The sequence below is a fragment of the Mustela erminea genome, chromosome 7 (genome assembly GCF_009829155.1).
Source record: "Mustela erminea isolate mMusErm1 chromosome 7, mMusErm1.Pri, whole genome shotgun sequence".
In the NCBI taxonomy this organism is placed as follows: Eukaryota; Metazoa; Chordata; class Mammalia; order Carnivora; family Mustelidae; genus Mustela; species Mustela erminea.
In genome coordinates, this window is record NC_045620.1 from 27,983,072 (window position 1) to 28,001,966 (window position 18,895).

General features: G+C 45.8%; 1 protein-coding gene across 15 annotated transcripts in view; it reads right to left on the bottom strand.

Annotated features, from left to right (window-relative positions):
- The window catches only part of LOC116595144 (signal-regulatory protein beta-1-like), a 202,355-nt gene that overhangs the window by 55,266 nt on the left and 128,194 nt on the right, over window positions 1-18,895 (bottom strand). For 5 of the 15 annotated variants that reach the window (XR_004287537.1, XR_004287536.1, XR_004287535.1 and 2 more), the window contains exons 1-5: window positions 16,609-16,755; window positions 13,016-13,372; window positions 11,043-11,363; window positions 10,130-10,468; window positions 3,356-3,472 (exon numbers count right to left, since the gene is read on the bottom strand). Coding sequence is in view for 12 of the 15 variants with exons in the window: in XM_032351187.1 (XP_032207078.1) it covers window positions 3,356-3,472; window positions 10,130-10,468; window positions 11,043-11,363; window positions 13,016-13,372; window positions 16,609-16,678 (1,204 nt within the window). In the remaining 3 variants the exon portion in view is untranslated. Of the gene's footprint in view, window positions 1-679; window positions 1,573-1,777; window positions 2,825-3,355; window positions 3,473-10,129; window positions 10,469-11,042; window positions 11,364-13,015; window positions 13,373-16,608; window positions 16,766-18,895 lie in introns of those variants that run through there. The other 10 variants (XM_032351185.1, XM_032351182.1, XM_032351192.1 and 7 more) reach the window with 8 other exon arrangements.

Genomic DNA, 18,895 nt, shown 5'->3' on the forward strand with positions numbered 1-18,895 from the left:
AGCGGGGAAGTAGGAGGAGGCGCCATTTCAACCTGTACCCTAAAGTGAGCTGATTACCCCTGCTGACGTGGAGGCTCAAAGACATGGTGTGGAAAGAGGTTAGAGTTTTGGAGATGGTGATGATTTTTGTCTTCAAGGATGGAAGGGGCCCCATCCCCATGTTGATGAGACACTGGATGTGGCAAGGTCCCAGGCTTGACCTTGGGCATGGGGGATTTCCTCAGATTTTGAAGCCATCTCAAAGAGGGCTGACAGCTGAGGGCCATCTCCTCAGGCCTGGTGTATCACAGCATCCACCACCCTCTGCAGAGCCCCTTCCACCCAACTTGATTGGGAACAGGACACAGATTAACTTCATCCACCACTGAGGTCTTAAAGCTACCCTACCTCAAGCATGCAGAGTTCCCTGACTCCACCTGATCTAACCTGGGCTTCACTAATTGGAAACATTTAGAGTGAATATCATGGGGGACTGAGAAGCAGGTTCTTCTGGGATCTCTGGGTGTCAGGCTTTGGAGTGAGCTCTAGCAGAGGACAGAGGACCGAGAAAGGAAGAGGAACCTTAGACCTGTGAAGTAAGATAAAATCTGGGTATAGAAACGCAGATACCTCCCCACCACACATTTCCTTGAATTGCCCTCCAAGGGGCAGTGATCCAGCTGAGGACAAGATGTTGACATTTTTTTTAGAATAGAGTTACATTTTTGGAACAGTTTTACATTTGGAGAAAAGCTGAGACAATCACACAGATTTTCAATATATAGGTGCATACAGTTTCCCCTATTTATAGCATTTTACAGTAATTTGTTGCATCTGTTATAATTAGTGAACCAATATTGGGACATTGTTATTAACCAAAATCTATAGTTTAATTTTGTCTTAGCTTGGGCCACTATAACAAAACAGCATAAACTGGATGCCTCAAAACAACAGAAACTTATTTCTCATAGTCCTGGAGGCTGGAAGTCCGAGATCAGGGTTGTGATGAGATCTTTCTTTGAAGTTGCAGACTGCCAACAACTTGTATTTTCACCGGGTGGATGGAGTGAGCTGCCTGTCTGGCCTCTTTTCATGAAGGCAATGATCCCATTCATGAGGACTCCACCCTCATGATCTCATTATCTGCAAAGTCCCCACCTCCAAATCCCATGAGCATTTGAGAGATACAACTATTTAGTCCAGAAGAGATTTCCTTAGTTTTCACTCCATGTCCCTTTATGTCCTAGAATTCCATGCAGGATACCACATTACATGTCCTTGTCGTGTCTCTCTAGGCTCCTTTCAGCTGTGAGAGCTTCTTGGACTTTCCTTGATAGCAACAGCCTGACAGTTTTGCATGCTGCTCAGGTATATGGTGGAATGTCCCTCATTGCAATTTGTCTGATGCTTTTCTCATACACAGACTGGGGGAGTGGTTTTGGGGAGGAAGGTCACAGAGGAAAAGTGTTGTTTTCATCACAATATATCAGAGAGCACACTGTGGCCGTGGTTTATGAGCATTGGTGAACTCATGATCCTGTGGCTGGACTGTATTTGTCAGATGTTCCCTCTGTAGTTTAATTAGGTTATGAGCTGTGGGAACACAGAGTGAGAGAAAGGAACTGATATTTTATACAGGGTGGTTTATGGAAGGGACTTTTTAATAAAGTGACATTTAAACAGAGCTTCAAAGAGGGAGAGAGTGTCATGCAGATCTTTAGGGGAAGAAGCAGAGGAAAGACACAGTTTGACTTCCATTGCCATGGAATCACTGTAGCTGAACCTGGAGAGCCTGTAAGAGACGAAGAATGGTCCAGGAAGGTGTGCTGGTGGCCAGGACCAGGGAGCAGCCTTGGGGTGAGCAGTGTACAGATTCTGGGTAGAGCTCACTGGTTTTGGGAGGAGGCTTGCACTCACACCTGAGAGCTTCTCAGGAATTTTATAAGCAAGTTGTTAAACACTGTTAGCTTGAGTTGATCACATCAGGAGTGTTGACAACACAAAGTCCACAAGTACTACAAATCAGGCTTCTTTTCCTTTCCCTGAGTAGATTACTTCACATTTACCATATTGCCACTGCACACAGCATTCTGAAGGCAGACTTGAATATGGCATATAAAGTAAGAAAATCAAGGATGGCTCCAGACTTCTGGACTGCCACCTTATGTTCATGAGCAGTGGGGCTGGGAAGAAAGAAGGACAGAAGAGCTAGTGTTCCCATCACAGGGAGGAGGGCATTTTGTCCCTAGGACTGAGGAGTAGGACATGTAGGCAAAGAGGAAAGAGAATCATTTCTCTTCTTCAAACCAGGATGAGATTCATTTTATTTAAGACCCAGTGAAGAACCTCACCAAGGCTAGAATGTCTGGGGGTTGGCAGAAATAACCCCCAACATGGATGTGAGCATGTAGTTCATGGCCATAGTCCCCAGAAGATGAATGATAGACACCTGGTAAGTGTAGATGTGACACACCCATACTCAGGCACATACCCATGCATCAGTCCCCAGAGAAATTTTCTATGGCCCCTCTGAGGACCTGGTATGAAGACCCAGCTCTGAGGGCATCAAGGATTGTGAGAAGGAGCAGAAAGGACTGTGGGAAGGTGGTCTCTGGAAGAAGAAGGCATTTGGGGCAGAGTTGGGAAGCTTTTAGTACAACCTTCCTTTTCTTTAACTGGGCCCCTCAAGGAAGGAAGGAGGCAGCAGAGACTAAGGGTGACATGTAGTAGGAGAGGAAGGGAGGAGTTGTGGGACCCATGTTCACAGTTGATCATAGGCTCAACATTCAAGAAATATTCCCCATGTGTCTCTTATGTCCTCGGTGCTATTTTCCTCCTGGGACACCTGTTGTGAAAGGACAGGCAGCCCCTGATAGAGGACTCTGCCACTTTAGCCTTCCTCCCTTAGGGCTTGATTCCCTCTCTCCATCACGTCCAGTATGTCCCACAGAGGATCAGATTGGAAAAAGTCCTGAGAGCAGCCCTCTGGCACCTGTCAGCAGTCCTCTAAATGCAGAAATCTTGTGCCCAAAGGAGACCCAGTTCTTGGTTATCTAGTGATGGTTTCCAAGGGATCCTCCCACCCAGCTGCCTTTCATTCAGCCTCTCTGCCCACTTCCTTCCCAGAATCCCTAGGACTCTGTCCACACTCTTTGATAGCCTTTGACCCTGCCCACATTTTAAAGGCTAAATGCCCCCTCCCCCAACACCTCAGGGAATCGGAACCCTGAGACTCCCAAGGGTATCAAGGAAGGTGTGTCACATGTTCTTTACTGCAGGTGGGCACTGACCCTGTGTTACCTGTGAGCTGTCCCTCTTCCTGACCTGGCTCTTTCTGGGACTAACCGTGGCCTGCCCTCCCTGACCCACAACTTACAATTGGGCGCTCGCTTCTTGTGGACATAGATGGCAGAGATAGTGATGAGCAGCAGCAGCAGCAGCAGCTTCGGGCCCAGGGTGACAGCTATCAGGATTGGAGTAGATGGCCTTGACTCTGGAAAAGAAGGGATAGGAGGCACCATCAGAGGGTGGCACCTTGGAGTCCATTACCCAGGTCCTCCACTTAATCTGAAGTGACTCAGTCTTATCAGCACTCTGAGGCTTATGAATTCTTCCCCTGCTTAAGGCAGAATTCGGGGTAAGACGTTCCTCACCTCAGTCACCCTTTTCTCACTGCCAGGTGTCCTTCCTGAGGGAAGAGGTGGGGAGAACGAGCACTCAGGAATGGGTAAGTTTGGTTTACTGAATTGGTTCTCACACCCAGTGGGGCAGGTAACACAGCCTCTTTCTGATGAACCAACAGGCTCCTAGTTTACAGATGGTGGACAGATAAGGTGGCTCAGACCCAGGGAAACCCCTCACTACTGGCCTGCAGGATGACTCTGAGACCTTGTCTTTGGCCCAGGACAAAGCCAAACTCTCTGGGCCGTAGGGTCAAATGTCTGCCTGGCCTCAAGTGGAGTGAGAACAGACATCACGGTCAGTTGGGGATAAGGCTGCCCTGCTTTGCTCCACGCACATGGTTTGACGACTCCCATATAAAGAGGTGAGGAGGGGGTCCTCAGGATGACCTGACCTCAGGAAACCTGCTGGGTCTAATACCCTGGGGAATCAAGGAAATGGGGTCTAATGCTCAGGAGAGTTTCAAACACCATCAGGCCACCTGAACCCCACTGCCACTGTCGGCTGACATCTGTCTCTTGGACATAGACTGTTGATCTGGAAGGACAGCTTCCAATTTTTTTTTATATTCTAAATTTTTAATTTTACATAATGATAAAATTTATAAAACTTAAAACTGTTATAAAATATTTTAAAAATTATTTATTCCATTGTTTACCTAGGTAATATGAAAAATATTAAATGATTTTGTAAATTCCTAGCAGGTTTCTGGTTATTATATGGAACTGTGAAAAGAGTCTTTGAGTCAAAAAGTTGAAAATGCTGTCTTGATTGCCTTAGTACTCAAAAGAAAGAGCTTGGGAAATGAAATACTAGCTAACATTTGATATTTAAGGGATAATGTGATGAGTATCCCTTTATTTTTTTTATTTTTATTAATTTTTTTATTTTCAGCATAACAGTATTCATTATTTTTTTTCACCACACCCAGTGCTCCATGCAATCCGTGCCTTCTATAATACCCACAACCTGGAACCCCAACCTCCCACCCCCCCGCCACTTCAAACCCCTCAGATTGTTTTTCAGAGTCCATAGTCTCTCGTGGTTCACCTCCTCTTCCAATTTACCCCAACTCCCTTCTCCTCTCTAATACCCCTTGTCCTCCATGTTATTTGTTATGCTCCACAAATAAGTGAAGCCTTATGATAATTGACTCTCTCTGCTTGACTTATTTCACTCAGCATAATCTCTTCCAGTCCCATCCATGTTGCTACAAAAGTTGGGTATTCCTCCTTTCTGATGGAGGCATAATACTCCATAGTGTATATGGACCACATTTTCCTTATCCATTCGTCCATTGAAGGGCATCTTGGTTCTTTCCATAGTTTGGCGACCATGGCCATTGCTGCTATAAACATTGGGGTACAGATGGCTCTTCTTTTCACGACATCTGTATCTTTGGGGTAAATACCCAGGAGTGCAATTGCAGGGTCATAGGGAAGTTCTATTTTTAATTTCTTGAGGAATCTCCACACTGTTCTCCAAAGAGGCTGCACCAACTTGCATTCCCATCAACAGTGGAAGAGGGTTCCCCTTTCTCCACATCCTCTCCAACACATGTTGTTTCCTGTCTTGTTAATTTTGGCCATTCTAACTGGTGTAAGGTGATATCTCAATGTGGTTTTAATTTGAATTTCCCTGAGGGCTAGTGATGATGAACATTTTTTCATGTGTCTGATAGCCACTTGTATGTCTTCATTGGAGAAGTGTCTGTTCATATCTTCTGCCCATTTTTTGATATGATTGTCTGCTTTGTGTGTGTTGAGTTTGAGGAGTTCATGGTCCTCTCAATTGATGCAGAAAAAGCATTTGACAAAATCCAGCATCCGTACCTGATTAAAACGCTTCAAAGTATAGGGATAGAGGGAACATTCCTGAACCTCATCAAATCTATGAAAGACCCACAGCAAATATCATCCTCAATGGGAAAAAGCTTGCAGCCTTCCCGTTGAGATCAGGAACACGACAAGGATGCCCACTTTCACCACTTTTGTTCAACATAGTATTAGAAGTCCTAGCAATAGCAATCAGAAAACAAAGAGAAATAAAAGGTATCCAAATTGGCAATGAAGAAATCAAACTCTCTCTCTTCGCAGATGACATGATTCTTCATATGGAAAACCCAAAAAGACTCCACCCCCAAGCTACTAGAACAAATACAGCAATTCAGCAACGTGGCAGGATACAAAGTCAATGTACAGAAATCAGTGGCTTTCTTATACACTAATAATGAAAATACAGAAAGGGAAATTAGAGAATCGATTCCATTTACTATAGCACCAAGAACCCTAAGATACCTGGGAATAAACCTAACCAAAGAGGTAAAGGATCTGTACTTGAGGAACTACAGAACACTCAAAAAGAAATCGAAGAAGACACAAAAAGATGGAAGACCATTCCATGCTCTTGGATCGGATGAATAAACATTGTGACAATGCCTAAACTGCCTAGAGCAATCTATACGTTTAATGCCATTCCGATCAAAATTCCACTGGTATTCTTCAAAGAGCTGGAGCAAATAATCCAAAAATTTGTATGGAATCAGAAGAGACCCTGAATTGCTAAGGAAATGTTGAAAAACAAAAATAAAACTGGGGGCATCACGTTACCTGATTTCAAGCTTTACTACAAAGCTGTGATCACCAAGACAGCATGGTACTGGCATAAAAACAGACACATAGACCAGTGGAACAGAGTAGAGAGCCCAGATAAGGACCCTCAACTCTATGGTCAATTAATCTTCGACAAAACAGGATAAAATATACAGTGGAAAAAAGACAGTCTCTTCAATAAATGGTGCTGGGAAAACTGGGCAGCTATATGTAGAAGAATGAAACTCAACCATTCTCTTACACCGTACACAAAGATAAACTCAAAATAGATAAAAGACCTCAATGTGAGACAGGAATCCATCAGAATCCTAGAAGAGAACATAGGCAGTAATCTCTTCGATATCAGCCATAGCAACTTCTTTCAAGATATGTCTCCAAAGGCAAAGGAAACAAAAGCGAAAATAAACTTTTGGGACTTCATAAAAATCAAAAGCCTCTGCACAGCAAAGGAAACAGTAAAAAAAACAAAAAGCAACCCACGGAATGGGAGAAGATATTTGCAAATGACAGTACAGACAAAAGGTTGAGATCCAGGATCTATAATGAACTCCTCAAACTCAGCTTCCAATTTTTTGACTTTATACAATGACCCATTTTTTATTTTATATTTGAGTTTTAAAAATCCAAATATTTTTTGAAATATGTAGCGCAATCTTAAAAGATGGAGTAGGTCCTCAGCATATTTGCCCCTGGCATGTTAGAGGATGTCAGGTCTCTGCTTTGGGGCCCCTGGACATTTTCTGAGTTGAAAGAGCTTTATTGGCCATGTTTGTACCTGTTTCTAGAGGGGAGCCAGCAGGAGAAGGCTTGAGAAAGTGGGGGTACAGAGGCTAAACAATTCCTCTCCATTTAAAACAACTCACGAAGAGCAGGCAGCTTGCTTGCCCACTGTCTGGCTGAGTCTTGCCGTCCTGAATTGTGTCAACATCTCCCTCTGCCAGTCCTGCCTCCTTCACTCTCTCACACAGGATCAGGCAGCAACCCCACAGTGAACGTTCTCTCTTCTCATATCATCCGAGAGTCTCCCTCCCTGGGTCACCTGATGTGTGGAGTTTATCTGGTTGGGGCCTGGAAAGCCAACTCTAATGGGCCCATTTGGACTGGGGTCTCTTTCTGCCAGTTGGTCATGAGGCCCCCAGCCCTGTGGGAGGTAGAGCAGGGTAGGTGTCGGCTTGCCCTGCCCTTGTCACTGCTGAAGCCTCACTGCAGTGACCTAGGCTGGTGTAAGCAGAAGCAGGGAGTATCCTGACATTCTGGAAATGATGTGATAATTACAAGAACTACGGGTTGGGTGGCTGTTGCAGGGCATCAACCATTTGGAGAAAGACAGTGCAAAGCGAAGACTGATCACATGTGAAAGGTTATGTGTGAATGTCAGGGGACTTCTGAGTAACACTGCAGACTCTTACCTCCTAGAGCTGGAGGACAGAAAAAGCTGAGGACACAGTTGGGTCCAACATAAACATAAGAGTATCAGTGCTACAAAAAGGACTGAATTCTCAGCTACACCGCACCTACTGTGCTAGAGTGGGGTCCTGATGGGGAATTACGGGAGATGGATACCAAGATGTGTGATAGGGACACTGGGCCCAAGACTTTCAAAGCCCTCTGGGCACTTTGTAATGTGCTGCTGAGTACAAGAGAGAGGCTTAACTACTCATCTTCAAATATAGCCTCTCAACCCAAATGAAAAACAACAAAAGGACAGTAATAAATTCTATGGAAAACTGGCTCTCGGTAGTCCTTGAAGAGCAATGCCCACACTGCAGAATCTCTGGAGACAAAAGAGAAAAATCTCCACGTCCAAATGCACATCCCCTTATGCCTTTCCCCTCCCACCTCCACCAAGCGCAGGAAAGGGCAGGAGATGGTGCGGACTCATCTCTCCCACCTCTCCTGGCTCAGTACAAGCCTGCCCCCTGGAACTCATGTGAGGTCCATGCATGGAGGGCTCTGAAAAGTAGAAGAGGAAGGCAACTGGGCTAGTTGCTTCCATTCTGGAGGAGGAACCTACACCAGGTATCCTGGGTCCACACTCCCAATTTCCCAAGACCAGAGGAGGCCCAGGTGTGGCCTCCTTGAACAAAGAATAGTCTAGACTTGATAATATTTTTCCCATTCCAAAAAAAAAAAAAAATATGAGGAGGAGCAAAATAAGCCCAAAGCAAGAGAAGGAAATAAAGAGGAGAAAAAGCAAAGAAATTAACGACAAACAATAGAGAATATCACTGAAATGAACGTGGGTTCTTTGAGAAGATTGATAAATTTGAAAAACTTCTAGCCGTTGTGACAATGAAAAAAAAAAGAGAGAGAATTAACACATTTCCAATATCAGGGATGGAACGGGATACCCTACAGACATCACAAGGATTACTAGGTAATACTATAAAAAGATCTATGTGCAGAAATTTGACAACACAGAGAAAAAGACCACATTTCTCAAAAGCACAGCCTACCACAAGCATCCAATATGAAATGAAGAATTTGATTAGCCCCAGATATTCAGATTCTATTCAGAAATAAAAAATAATCGGGCGTCTGGGTGGCTCAGTGGGTTAAACCTCTGCCTTCGGCTCAGGTCATGAACCCAGGGTCCTGCGATGGAATCCTACGTTGGGCTCAGTGCTCAGCAGGGAGCTTTCTTCCACCTCTCTCTCTCTCTCTCTCTCTCTCTCTCTCTGTTTGCCTCTCTGCCTACTTGTGATCTCTCTCTCTCTGTGAAATAAAATTAAAAAATTGGAAAAAAATCGTGGGGACCCTGGTATTTCACATGAAAATTCTTTTAAGCATTTACAGGTGAATTAAAACCAAGTTAGGTCCATAAAATAAAGTTAATAGAAGGAGCTTTGGAAAATTGGAATGTATACTCCATTTTAGATGATACTGGAATTATTGTTAATTTTACTAAGCATGTGATAGTATTGGTTTTATAGAAAGAACCATGTCATTAATCACATGACCACACAAGTGTGGACTCCATTTGGAGCTGGATGTGGATCCATGACTAAGTCATTAGTGGACACAATTAGGCAACTTCTGCATACCTCTATTCCCAATTTTAAGGGAAATTGTTCCTTTTCTCCTTCCTATCTCTAGTCAACTGGCCAGCAGTGACATGAACACTTGGTGGCCCAGTGTTGACTCAGAATACTGTCATTGGGCACCTTAGAAGGAACATGGACCTTTGAAAGATCTTCTGGAACAAAGACTCCTGGAAAACTGGCTTGACCTCTTCCTGATGTTACACGAGAGAGAAATAAGGAATGCGTTAGTTGTAGAAAGGGGACTCCGTAGTTCTTTGGGACAATGCTCCCCTGCTATAATTAATCCCCCACTTTTTTTGCACAGGTTGCTGGTCCATCTTCAGGGACTCAGGTTTCCCTCGACTAGCTTAGCTCATCAGCTGTACTAAGGGCAGAAAATGTTCATCATCTGTCCTCATTGTTCCCTGAGTCCCTTCTGTAAAATTCCAGGTCACAGGGTTGGTTAAGCAGGAAAGGAGACCAGAAATGAGTTGTCATTGGCATAATGTAAATGTACTGTGAGCAACCATGACTATTGCTGATCTGCTGTCACAAATAAAGGGAGAGAGGAGACCCCAGGTGTGACCACACATGGTCACCCGGGATCCTGGTCAAGACTCAAAACTCCAGGTCCTGAAGGTCCCTTCTGGAATTTCAGAGTGCAAAGTGCAGACATTTTCTGCCGTGATGATGGAAAAGCATAGAATGGATAGAGATCATGCCAGGTGGGAAATAACAGGGGGATGGGGTGTCTGGCCAGGCATAGTGACTTAATCATTGTCAGGTGAAGGAACAGGGAGCAGGACACATGAAATAGGATCATTGAGGTCTCACCCTGGGTTTTATGGGTTTCCTGGTCCTTCTGGTGGGCTGAGGCCACAAGGGTATGGTTTCTGGTGACCGCGGGCTGCCCGTCATGCTGCACCAGGCAGGTGAACACCACGTCTTCCCTGTGGGCAGATGAGTTCACCAGGAGCCAGCTTGTCCAGTTAAAGGTCCCATCCTTGTTCTCTACGAGGTTTGAGGCCCTTGAGGCCATTTCTGTTCGGGACACGTTGCCATTCTCTAACCAGGTCAGCTGGAGGCGCTGGGGGTAGAACTTCTTCACTTGGCAAGTGACCTTCACCTGGTCCCCTGACACGGCCTGCTGGGAAACCTCCACGGTGGGTGGAACTGAAACAGCACAGGGCAGAAGCTCTCACCTTATGGAACAGACAGGAACAGTTAGCTCCCCCCCCACACAGCAAGGGAGTCACCCAGAACAGGGCTAGGCATGCAGCTGGTGCTCAAACACTGAGGGTAGTCTTTGCATATGAATGAAATCCCTAAGCACAGTGCCCAGCACACAGTAGGTGCTCAAGGAATGATGGCTCCTCATAGGCTAAGACTGACTGAAATCAAGATTCTCATCCCCACGCATACAGTTGGAATAGAATAACTGTAGCAAAACAAATGACCCCACCAAGCACACTGTGGCATGAAGTACAGCAGGTGCTCAATAATTGGAATTGCTACGGTAAAGTAAGGGATACTACCGAGCGCAGTAATTGGCACATGGTAGGTGTTCACCACCCAGCGGCCATGGAAACAGTAGGAGGGGACGGCACATCTAGGTGCAGGTGACCTGGAGGGTCTGCCAGGGGTCAGATCCAGGAAATGGAGGGTCTGGGGCAGGAAGCGGGGGAGGGGCATGCTCAGGGGCTTGGGGGCCAGACCCAGGCTGGGGCTGGGGAGGAGGGGCATCTACCTCGGAGGACCTCAGACAGGTTGGCAGTCCCACGAAGAGGAGGGCCCCCCTGCAGGGTCACGTGGGTCACCTCGCAGATGACCTGGGAGCGAACATCCCCCGGGGCCAGCACCAGCCTGGTTGTGCTGGAGATGCTGTAGGACATTCTATCTCCCTCTGGGTCCACGCTGGTCTGGGAGGCTGCCAGCTCATTCCCGTTTCTGAACCATCTCAGGGTGATGTTTCTGGGGGAGAAGCTGTGGGACTTGCAGGTGAAGTTCACTGTCTGCTCCGGCGAGGCCCTGGCCGTGGGGCCCGACACAACGGGGGGAGAGGGTTTGGCTACAAGAGGAACATTTGTGAAGAGTGAGCATGACTGTGGTCCTCAGCACTTAGGATATATGTGAGGCCCTGTGGATAACCGGACACCCTTCTGATAGTGTGCAGAGGGCAGTGTTCTCCTCTTCAAACAGAGGAAGCCATTAAATACCATAGCTCAACAGTGAGTTGGAGGCAGGGCCCAGGTGCAGTTCTAGGCCCCTTTTTCTTCCATGCCAGGTGACTTCCCACCAATCGGGGCACAAGAACGTCGTTTCTGATGGGTCTGAGTGTTGGCATCAACTGATCCTAGCTGCCTTCCTGGAAATTTCACTGAGGTCAGAGAGCATGTGCAGCAGTCAACTCAGGGGACAGGGGACCCCCAAGAAAGTCGCAACCAGCTGGCCAGCTGAACACAAGTGGGGCTGTGGCAAAGCGTGGCTCCTCCTCTGTGACATGGGATAGGAGAGATTTCTCCTTCTGGGGTTGCAGGGAGGGGCGAGTAAGGGAATGTAAGCAGTTTTGCTTGTAATGTCTCACTGGAAATGCAGATGGAAAAGAGCAGATGAATCAGAAAGTCAAGCAGAGAGAGTCAATTATCATATGGTTTCACTTATTTGTGGAGCATAACAAATAGCATGGAGGACATGGGGAGTTAGAGAGGAGAAGGGAGTTCGGGGAAATTGGCAGGGGAGGTGAACCATGAGAGACTATGGACTCTGAAAAACAATCTGAGGGTTTTGAGCGGGGGGGTGGGAGGTCGGGGTACCAGGTGGTGGGTATTATAGAGGGCACGGATTGCATGGAGCACTGGGTGTGGTGCAAAAATAATGAATACTGTTATGCTGAAAATAAAAAATAAATTAAAAAAAAAAACAATAAAGCCCCAAAAAACAAAAAACAAGAAAAAAAAAAAAAGAAAGAAGATCCTAAAAGTTCTCATTAAAAAAAAAAAAAAAGAAGGTGGCTGACAGTAACCCCAGTCTCATTACTGTGTAAAAATCCCCCTCTGAATATTCTTCTCCAGCCCTAATACAGAGAGCCTACTTGCCCCTGTTCCACATTATGGCTTTGGAAATTATTCCCTGTGATCCCTTATCTGTAAAATAAAGACAGCTTTGTGAGGAAACTTGGGATGGTCTCTGTCTGTCCCTCACCAAGGATGGTCTCTGTCTGTCCCTCACCAAGGAGCCAAGCTCCTTTGGTCCTGTTACAACGGGACTGCTCCTTACTGGTCATTGCATCCCAGGGGGACTTCCTGTGGCCTCCAGCTGTTTCATTCACAACAGAGCAAATGTCCCACCTTCTCCAGCCTGACAGTGACAGCCACCCTCCTTTTCCATCTGACATTCTCACTGCAAGTGGTTATGTGGAGGGGTCCCTCCAGGTGTTCAGACATGTTGACTGGACAAACACCAGATGGAAGATGTGGGGTCCCGACAACTGAGTCTAGAATATGAACTCTCGCTCTCAGAGCTGAACGCCCTCCAGGATGTGCCTCCCAGTCATCCTTAGTCTGCAGAGCCAGGAATGGAATGCCCGTTGTTGTGGGGATTTCTAAAGTCGGGGACACCCACCACAACGCCTGATTCTTAGCTGTTGGTCAGATAATGGAGGGCATTCTTATTGGCTTGTTGTCACAACCACAGGACAAATGAGGCCCAGGCCGTACTCACCACTCACAGTGACCTGGGTGCCTGGTCCAGACTTAAACTCCACATCATCAGGAGCCCCTTTCTGGAACTTCACACAGTAGTAGGTTCCGGTGTCTGCTGGGGAGATGTTACTGATGCGGATGGAAAAGTCCTTGACATTTCTCCTTGAGGTGTCTAAAACACTTGTTACTCGGGGGAAGTGGCCTCCTTTGAAACTGAAGATTAACTCCCGGCCTGGCCCTGTCCCCCTGAACCACTGAACCGGCCCTGTGGGGATTAGGGAGGTCAGGGTGCAGCGCAGAGTGGCTGTCTGTCCGGCTGCAACAGACACGGACTTGTCAGGCTGGATCACCTGCAGCCCCGCCTCACCGGCCACACCTGGAGGGGAAACAGAGCAGTGGTCTCCTCATCCTGCCGTGATCCTGCGTGTCTCCTCATGTGTTTACGCACAACAGCTCCCTGACCAAGTGCGCACCAGGAGTGGCCCTCCCCCGGAGCCTGTATTGAGACACCCCATCACAACTGAGGAAACGAAACAAAGACACAGAGAGGCTCAGAGATGTGGCACAGAGCAGGTTTGAATTCGCAGCTGGATTTCCTGCCTTGGTGACTAGGTAGTCTCTGGAGACATCAAGAAACAGAAACTCTTTCCTTCTTACGTTAAGTGTCTTCAAAACTTGGCAGGGACAGAAATCAGAGAAGCAGGCTGCTGGTGCATCACACAAAATTGTTCTTTTCCATTTCTTTCCTACTCCTCGGGGAGGAAATTTGTGGTTCACCCTTGCAACATGTGAGTTGGTAAAACCCATGCACTTAGCAGGATTTGCAACCAAACATGCCTCTTTAGGAGGACAGGTATTACAGGCAGGTCTTAGGTGTGCCAAGAACAATATGTACTTTGGTTTCAAGTCTGGAGAAGACTGGGGTCAGGACGCTGAACTGCTAGGAGAATAATGGGAAGTAACAGGAATGCACCATGGAGGGAGACGTGGAGGGAAAATGGGAGGGGAGAGGGAAGAGGATCAGGTGGTCACGAGGAGCCAAGGAAAGGTGAAATAGCTACCATTTGTGTATCTATAATCCTCTTATTACTATTTCTGGCCCAGGCCTTGCCTCTGAGCTATGCACTTAGGTTCAAACACCATTCGACCTTTTTCTTAGCTAGGAGTTAACCTCTCACAGCTAACATGTCCTAAACTGAACTCAGTTTCCCACACACCTTTGCACATCCCAGCGGAGGCACCTTTATTTTCCTCGATGCTTATTGTCCCGACCCTTGGGTACCTTTCCTTCCCACCTCAATTCCTATGCACCAGGACATCCTAATGGCTCCCCTACTGCAGGTACCCACAGTCTGACCTCTTCCCCTTTTCTCTGCTGGCTGCTGTCTTGCTGCAAACCACTTTTCCTTGTTCTCATGGATGCACTGAGCTCTTGTGGGCTCTAGATGCTTCTCTCTATGTCCTGTGGCACTCCATTCTCAACCAAATGCTAGAATGAAACTCATGTCAGATTGTGTCACTTCTGTCTTCAAAACCTTACATAGGTACCATTTCTTTCAGAATAAAACCCCAAATCCTTGAACAGAGCAAGAGGATTCTGCTCTCATGCTGTTCCCATGCTATTTGGGAAGCCTCTTCCCCCAGAAAATCACATGGCTCACTCCCCCGCCTTCTTACAATCTTTGCTCCAGGCTACCTGTTTAAGTACATCCCACCCTAGCATTCTCCAATTGTCATATCCAGCTGTACTGTCCTGTTTTTTTCCCTTAACGCTCCTCACTTTCTGTATCCTGTTACTTACTGATTTATTGCATCTATAGTTTCCCGTCCTTTCCTCCACTATGATACAACTTCTACGAGGGCAACTACTTTGCCTCTTTTATTCATCAATATGCCCTACATTAACATAACTGTTCTTATCACCTAGTAGGTATATAGTTAATATTTGTATAATGTGTAAGTGCCCAATGTGACCCCTTTCTGATACCATGAACTCTATTTTCAGCAAAGAATTTCTCAGGACTGTATATCAGAAGCTGAGTTTCCCACATAGATGACTTGGAGGAAATAAACACTTGCATATACCCAGAATACAGAAGAACTTGAAAGAAGCAAACTACAAACGTTCTTCACCACACCACTCCCTTCCCCACACTGATTGGAAGATCTGCAGAAATATCATGGGATGGATGTGGGGTCATAGGGTTTGAAAAGAGCAATGATTAGACCTGTGAGATCTAGAATCGGACTGCCTAGGTTCAAATCCTAGCCCTCCCACTTATACTCAGTGACCTTGGCCTTTCCTGTGTCTTCTTTTCTTATCTCCAAGGTAGAAGTGAGAGGAATGTCTACTTTGGATACAAAGATTGCATTACGTAATAGACATAGGTATTTCCAGGTGTGTGTGTGACACATGGTGAGTGCTCAGGAATTTAGAAGGTTATCACTCAGGAGATTTCTGGAGGCACGGAGGCATCAGTGCACACCAGATAATTGGGATTGGGATAGGAAAATGTATATAATTACAGATGCAGATCACACAGGCAGGAGTCTCTGAATTTGTGACCTTTCTTTCCTCAACCACTTGAATCCAGCATGGAGGCATTTCCAACGTAGTAATGCACAAGGTTCTACTCATTTTACCAAGAGAGAAGTTTGTTTAACTTGAGAGCTTGGTGAGGGGTGAGAGGTAGGTTTAGAGAATTAAAAACGAGGATGAGTAGCCCAGAGACAGGGAACCAAACATCTGTCCAATGTGCATTTCACACAGAAGTGAAATTATTATGAGGAGAAAAAGCAAAGTGTTTTAAGTGTTTTTAAAAATCCCATGTGTGTGCACACAGACACATGTGGACTTTCCCTATGCCCATTCCTATGCACACACGCATGTGCGCACACACAAAGAGGTAAATGCATTCCCTGTGTATGTACAGTGTGGCCCAGCATGCTAGTATATTGATTGTTTTGAGGATTAAATGAAATTATAGTATATGTTAAACTTCAGTAATAATTTTGGCACCTTGAAAACATGCAGCACATCATCAACAAGAGTTTAAGAATACACATAGCACAGTGGAACTCTGAAGACCTCTGCGTGTGCTGCGTGATGGCTCTTCTACTGTTTGCCTCTCTGTGTTTCTGATGTTTCTGTACTTGGCCTCCACTGAGGAACCAGGCAGCATAACATGGTTAACAGGGTGAACTGTGGAGCTCACTGGGTTGGACATGAACCCCAGCTGCTCTAGGGACTTAAGTAGGTGACTCTGGGCTGGTGGCTCTCTCTGCCTCGGTTTCCCCATCTGCGATCAGGAGTATAGTCATAGATTTTAGGCAGGGATGTTGTGAGGATTAGATCAATGAACATGCACAAAGCTGTCATTGTTACCTACTGAAGCATTGATTCTTTGGTTGCCGGTGGTAACCAGCTACAAGTGATGGATCCCCAGAGGAAATGCTCAGATCCCTGATTTCAAGCTCAGATGAGACCCAGTCCTTGGCTTTCTGTGGAGGGTGTGAGTAGCACACCTGTGTTTATGTGGAGGCCCTAAATGCCCACGAGCAAAGAGGTTGAGGAGGTAGGGAAAGGGGAGTCTCCCTCAAGGCAATGCTCACCTGTAAGTCCCAACAGCAGAGCCAGCAGCAGGTGAGGAGGAGGGCAGGGTCCGGAGGCAGGGGCCCACATTGTGGAGGCCTGAGGGTCCTGCTCACTGCAAATGTGTGTGCTAGGGCAATGGGGCCTCTGTTCTGTGGGGAGGAACAGCCCGCCCCTCTCGTGATGGAAGAGGAAGGAAGCATCTATAATGCAGTGACTCAGCTGTGAGGCAGCGATCTACTTCTGGATTGTGAAACAGACTTTGGGCAGAGAGGCCTCACATGGTGTTAGGGACCTCTTCTTCCATTTTGGGTTCTGTGTGTGTGTGTGTGTGTGTGTGTGTGTGTGTTTTCTTTATTTGAATCTATTTATTTTCAGCATAACAGTATTCATTATTTTTGCACCACACCCAGTGCTCCATGCAATCCGTGCCCTCTATAATACTCACCACCTGGTACCCCGACCTCCCACCCCCCGCCCCTTCAAAACCCTCAGATTGTTTTTCAGAGTCCATGTCTCTCATGATTCACCTCCCTTTCCAATTTCCCCGAACTCCCTTCTCCTCTCTAACTCCCCATGTCCTCCATGCTATTTGTTATGCTCCACAAATAAGTGAAACCATATGATAATTGACTCTCTCTGCTTGACTGATTTCATTCAGCATAATCTCTTCCAGTCCCGTCCATGTTGCTACAAAAGTTGGGTATTCGTCCTTTCTGATGGAGGCATAATACTCCATAGTGTATTATCATGTTATGTTAGTCACCATACACTACATCATTAGTTTTTGATGTTGTGTTTCATGATTTATCCTTTGCGTATAATACCCAATGCCCCATGCAATCTGTACCCTCCTTAATACCCATCACTGGGCTCACCCATCCCCCTACTCCCCTCCCCTCTAAAACCCTCCATTTGTTTCCTGGCCTCTATAGTCTCTCATTGTTGGTCTCCTGCTCTGATACCCCCCACCTTTATTTTCCCCTTCCTTCTCCTAATGTCTTCCATGCTATTATTTATGTTCCACAAATAAGGAAAACCATATGATAGTTGATTTTCTCAGACTTATTCACTCAGCATAATCTTCTCCAGTCCTGTCCATGTTGATACAAAAGTTGGGTATTGGTCTGAAATTCTCCTTTTTGGTGGGGTCTTTGCCTGGTTTGGGGATCAGAGTAATGCTGGCTTCATAAAAAGAGTCTGGAAGTTTTCCTTCTGCTTCCATTTTTTGAAACAGCTTCAGGAGAATAACAAATAACCTGGAGGACATGGGGAGATGGAGAGGAGAAGGGAATTAAGGGAAATTGGAAGGGGAGGTGAACCATGAGAGACTATGGACTTCGAAAAACAACCTGAGGGTCTTGAAGGGGCAGGGAGTGGGAGGTGCGGGGAACAAGGTAGTGGGTGTTAGGGAGGGCACGTATTGCATGGAGCACTGGGTGTGGTGCAAAAACAGTGAACACTGTTACACTGAAAAGAAATAAAAAAATTTATATTTTCTGATTAAAAAAAAAAAGTTGGGTATTCATCCTTTCTGATGGTTGAGTAATATTCCATTGTACATATGAACCACATCTCCTTTATCCATTCATCTTTTGAAGGGTATCTCAGCTCTTTCCACAGTTTGACTATTGTGGATATTGCTGCTATGAATATTGGGGTACATGTGGCCTTTCTTTTCACTACATCTGTATCTTTACACTAAATGCCCAGTAGAGTGTTTACTGGGCTGTAGGGTAGCTCTGTTTTCTATTTTGAGGAACCTCCACACTGTCTTCCATAGTGACTGTACCAACTTGCATTCCTGCCAACGATGTAAGAGGGTTCCCCTTTTTCCACAATGAATCCAGCATTTGTTGCTTCTTGTCTTGTCAGTTTTTGCCATTCTAACTAGTGTAAGCCGGTATCTCAGTATGTTTTTGATTTGAATCTCCCTGATGGCTAAGGATGATGAACATTTTTTCATATGTTTGTTAGCCATTTGTATGTCTAATTTGGAGAGTGTCCGTTCATGTCTTCTGCCCATTTTTTGACGTGATGATTTGTTCATTGAGGATTGAGTTTGAGAAGTTCTTTAGAGATCTTGGATACCAGACTTTTATCTGTAGTGTCATTTACAAATATCTTCTCTCATCCCGTGGGTTGTCTCTCTCTCTCTCTCTCTCTTTTATTTTGATGAATGTTTCCTTTGCTGTGCAGAAACTTTTTATCTTGGTGAAGTCCTAGAAGTTTATTTTCACTCATTTCCCTTGACTTTGGACACATGTCTTGAAAAAAGTTGCTGTGGCTGATGTTGAAGAGGTTACT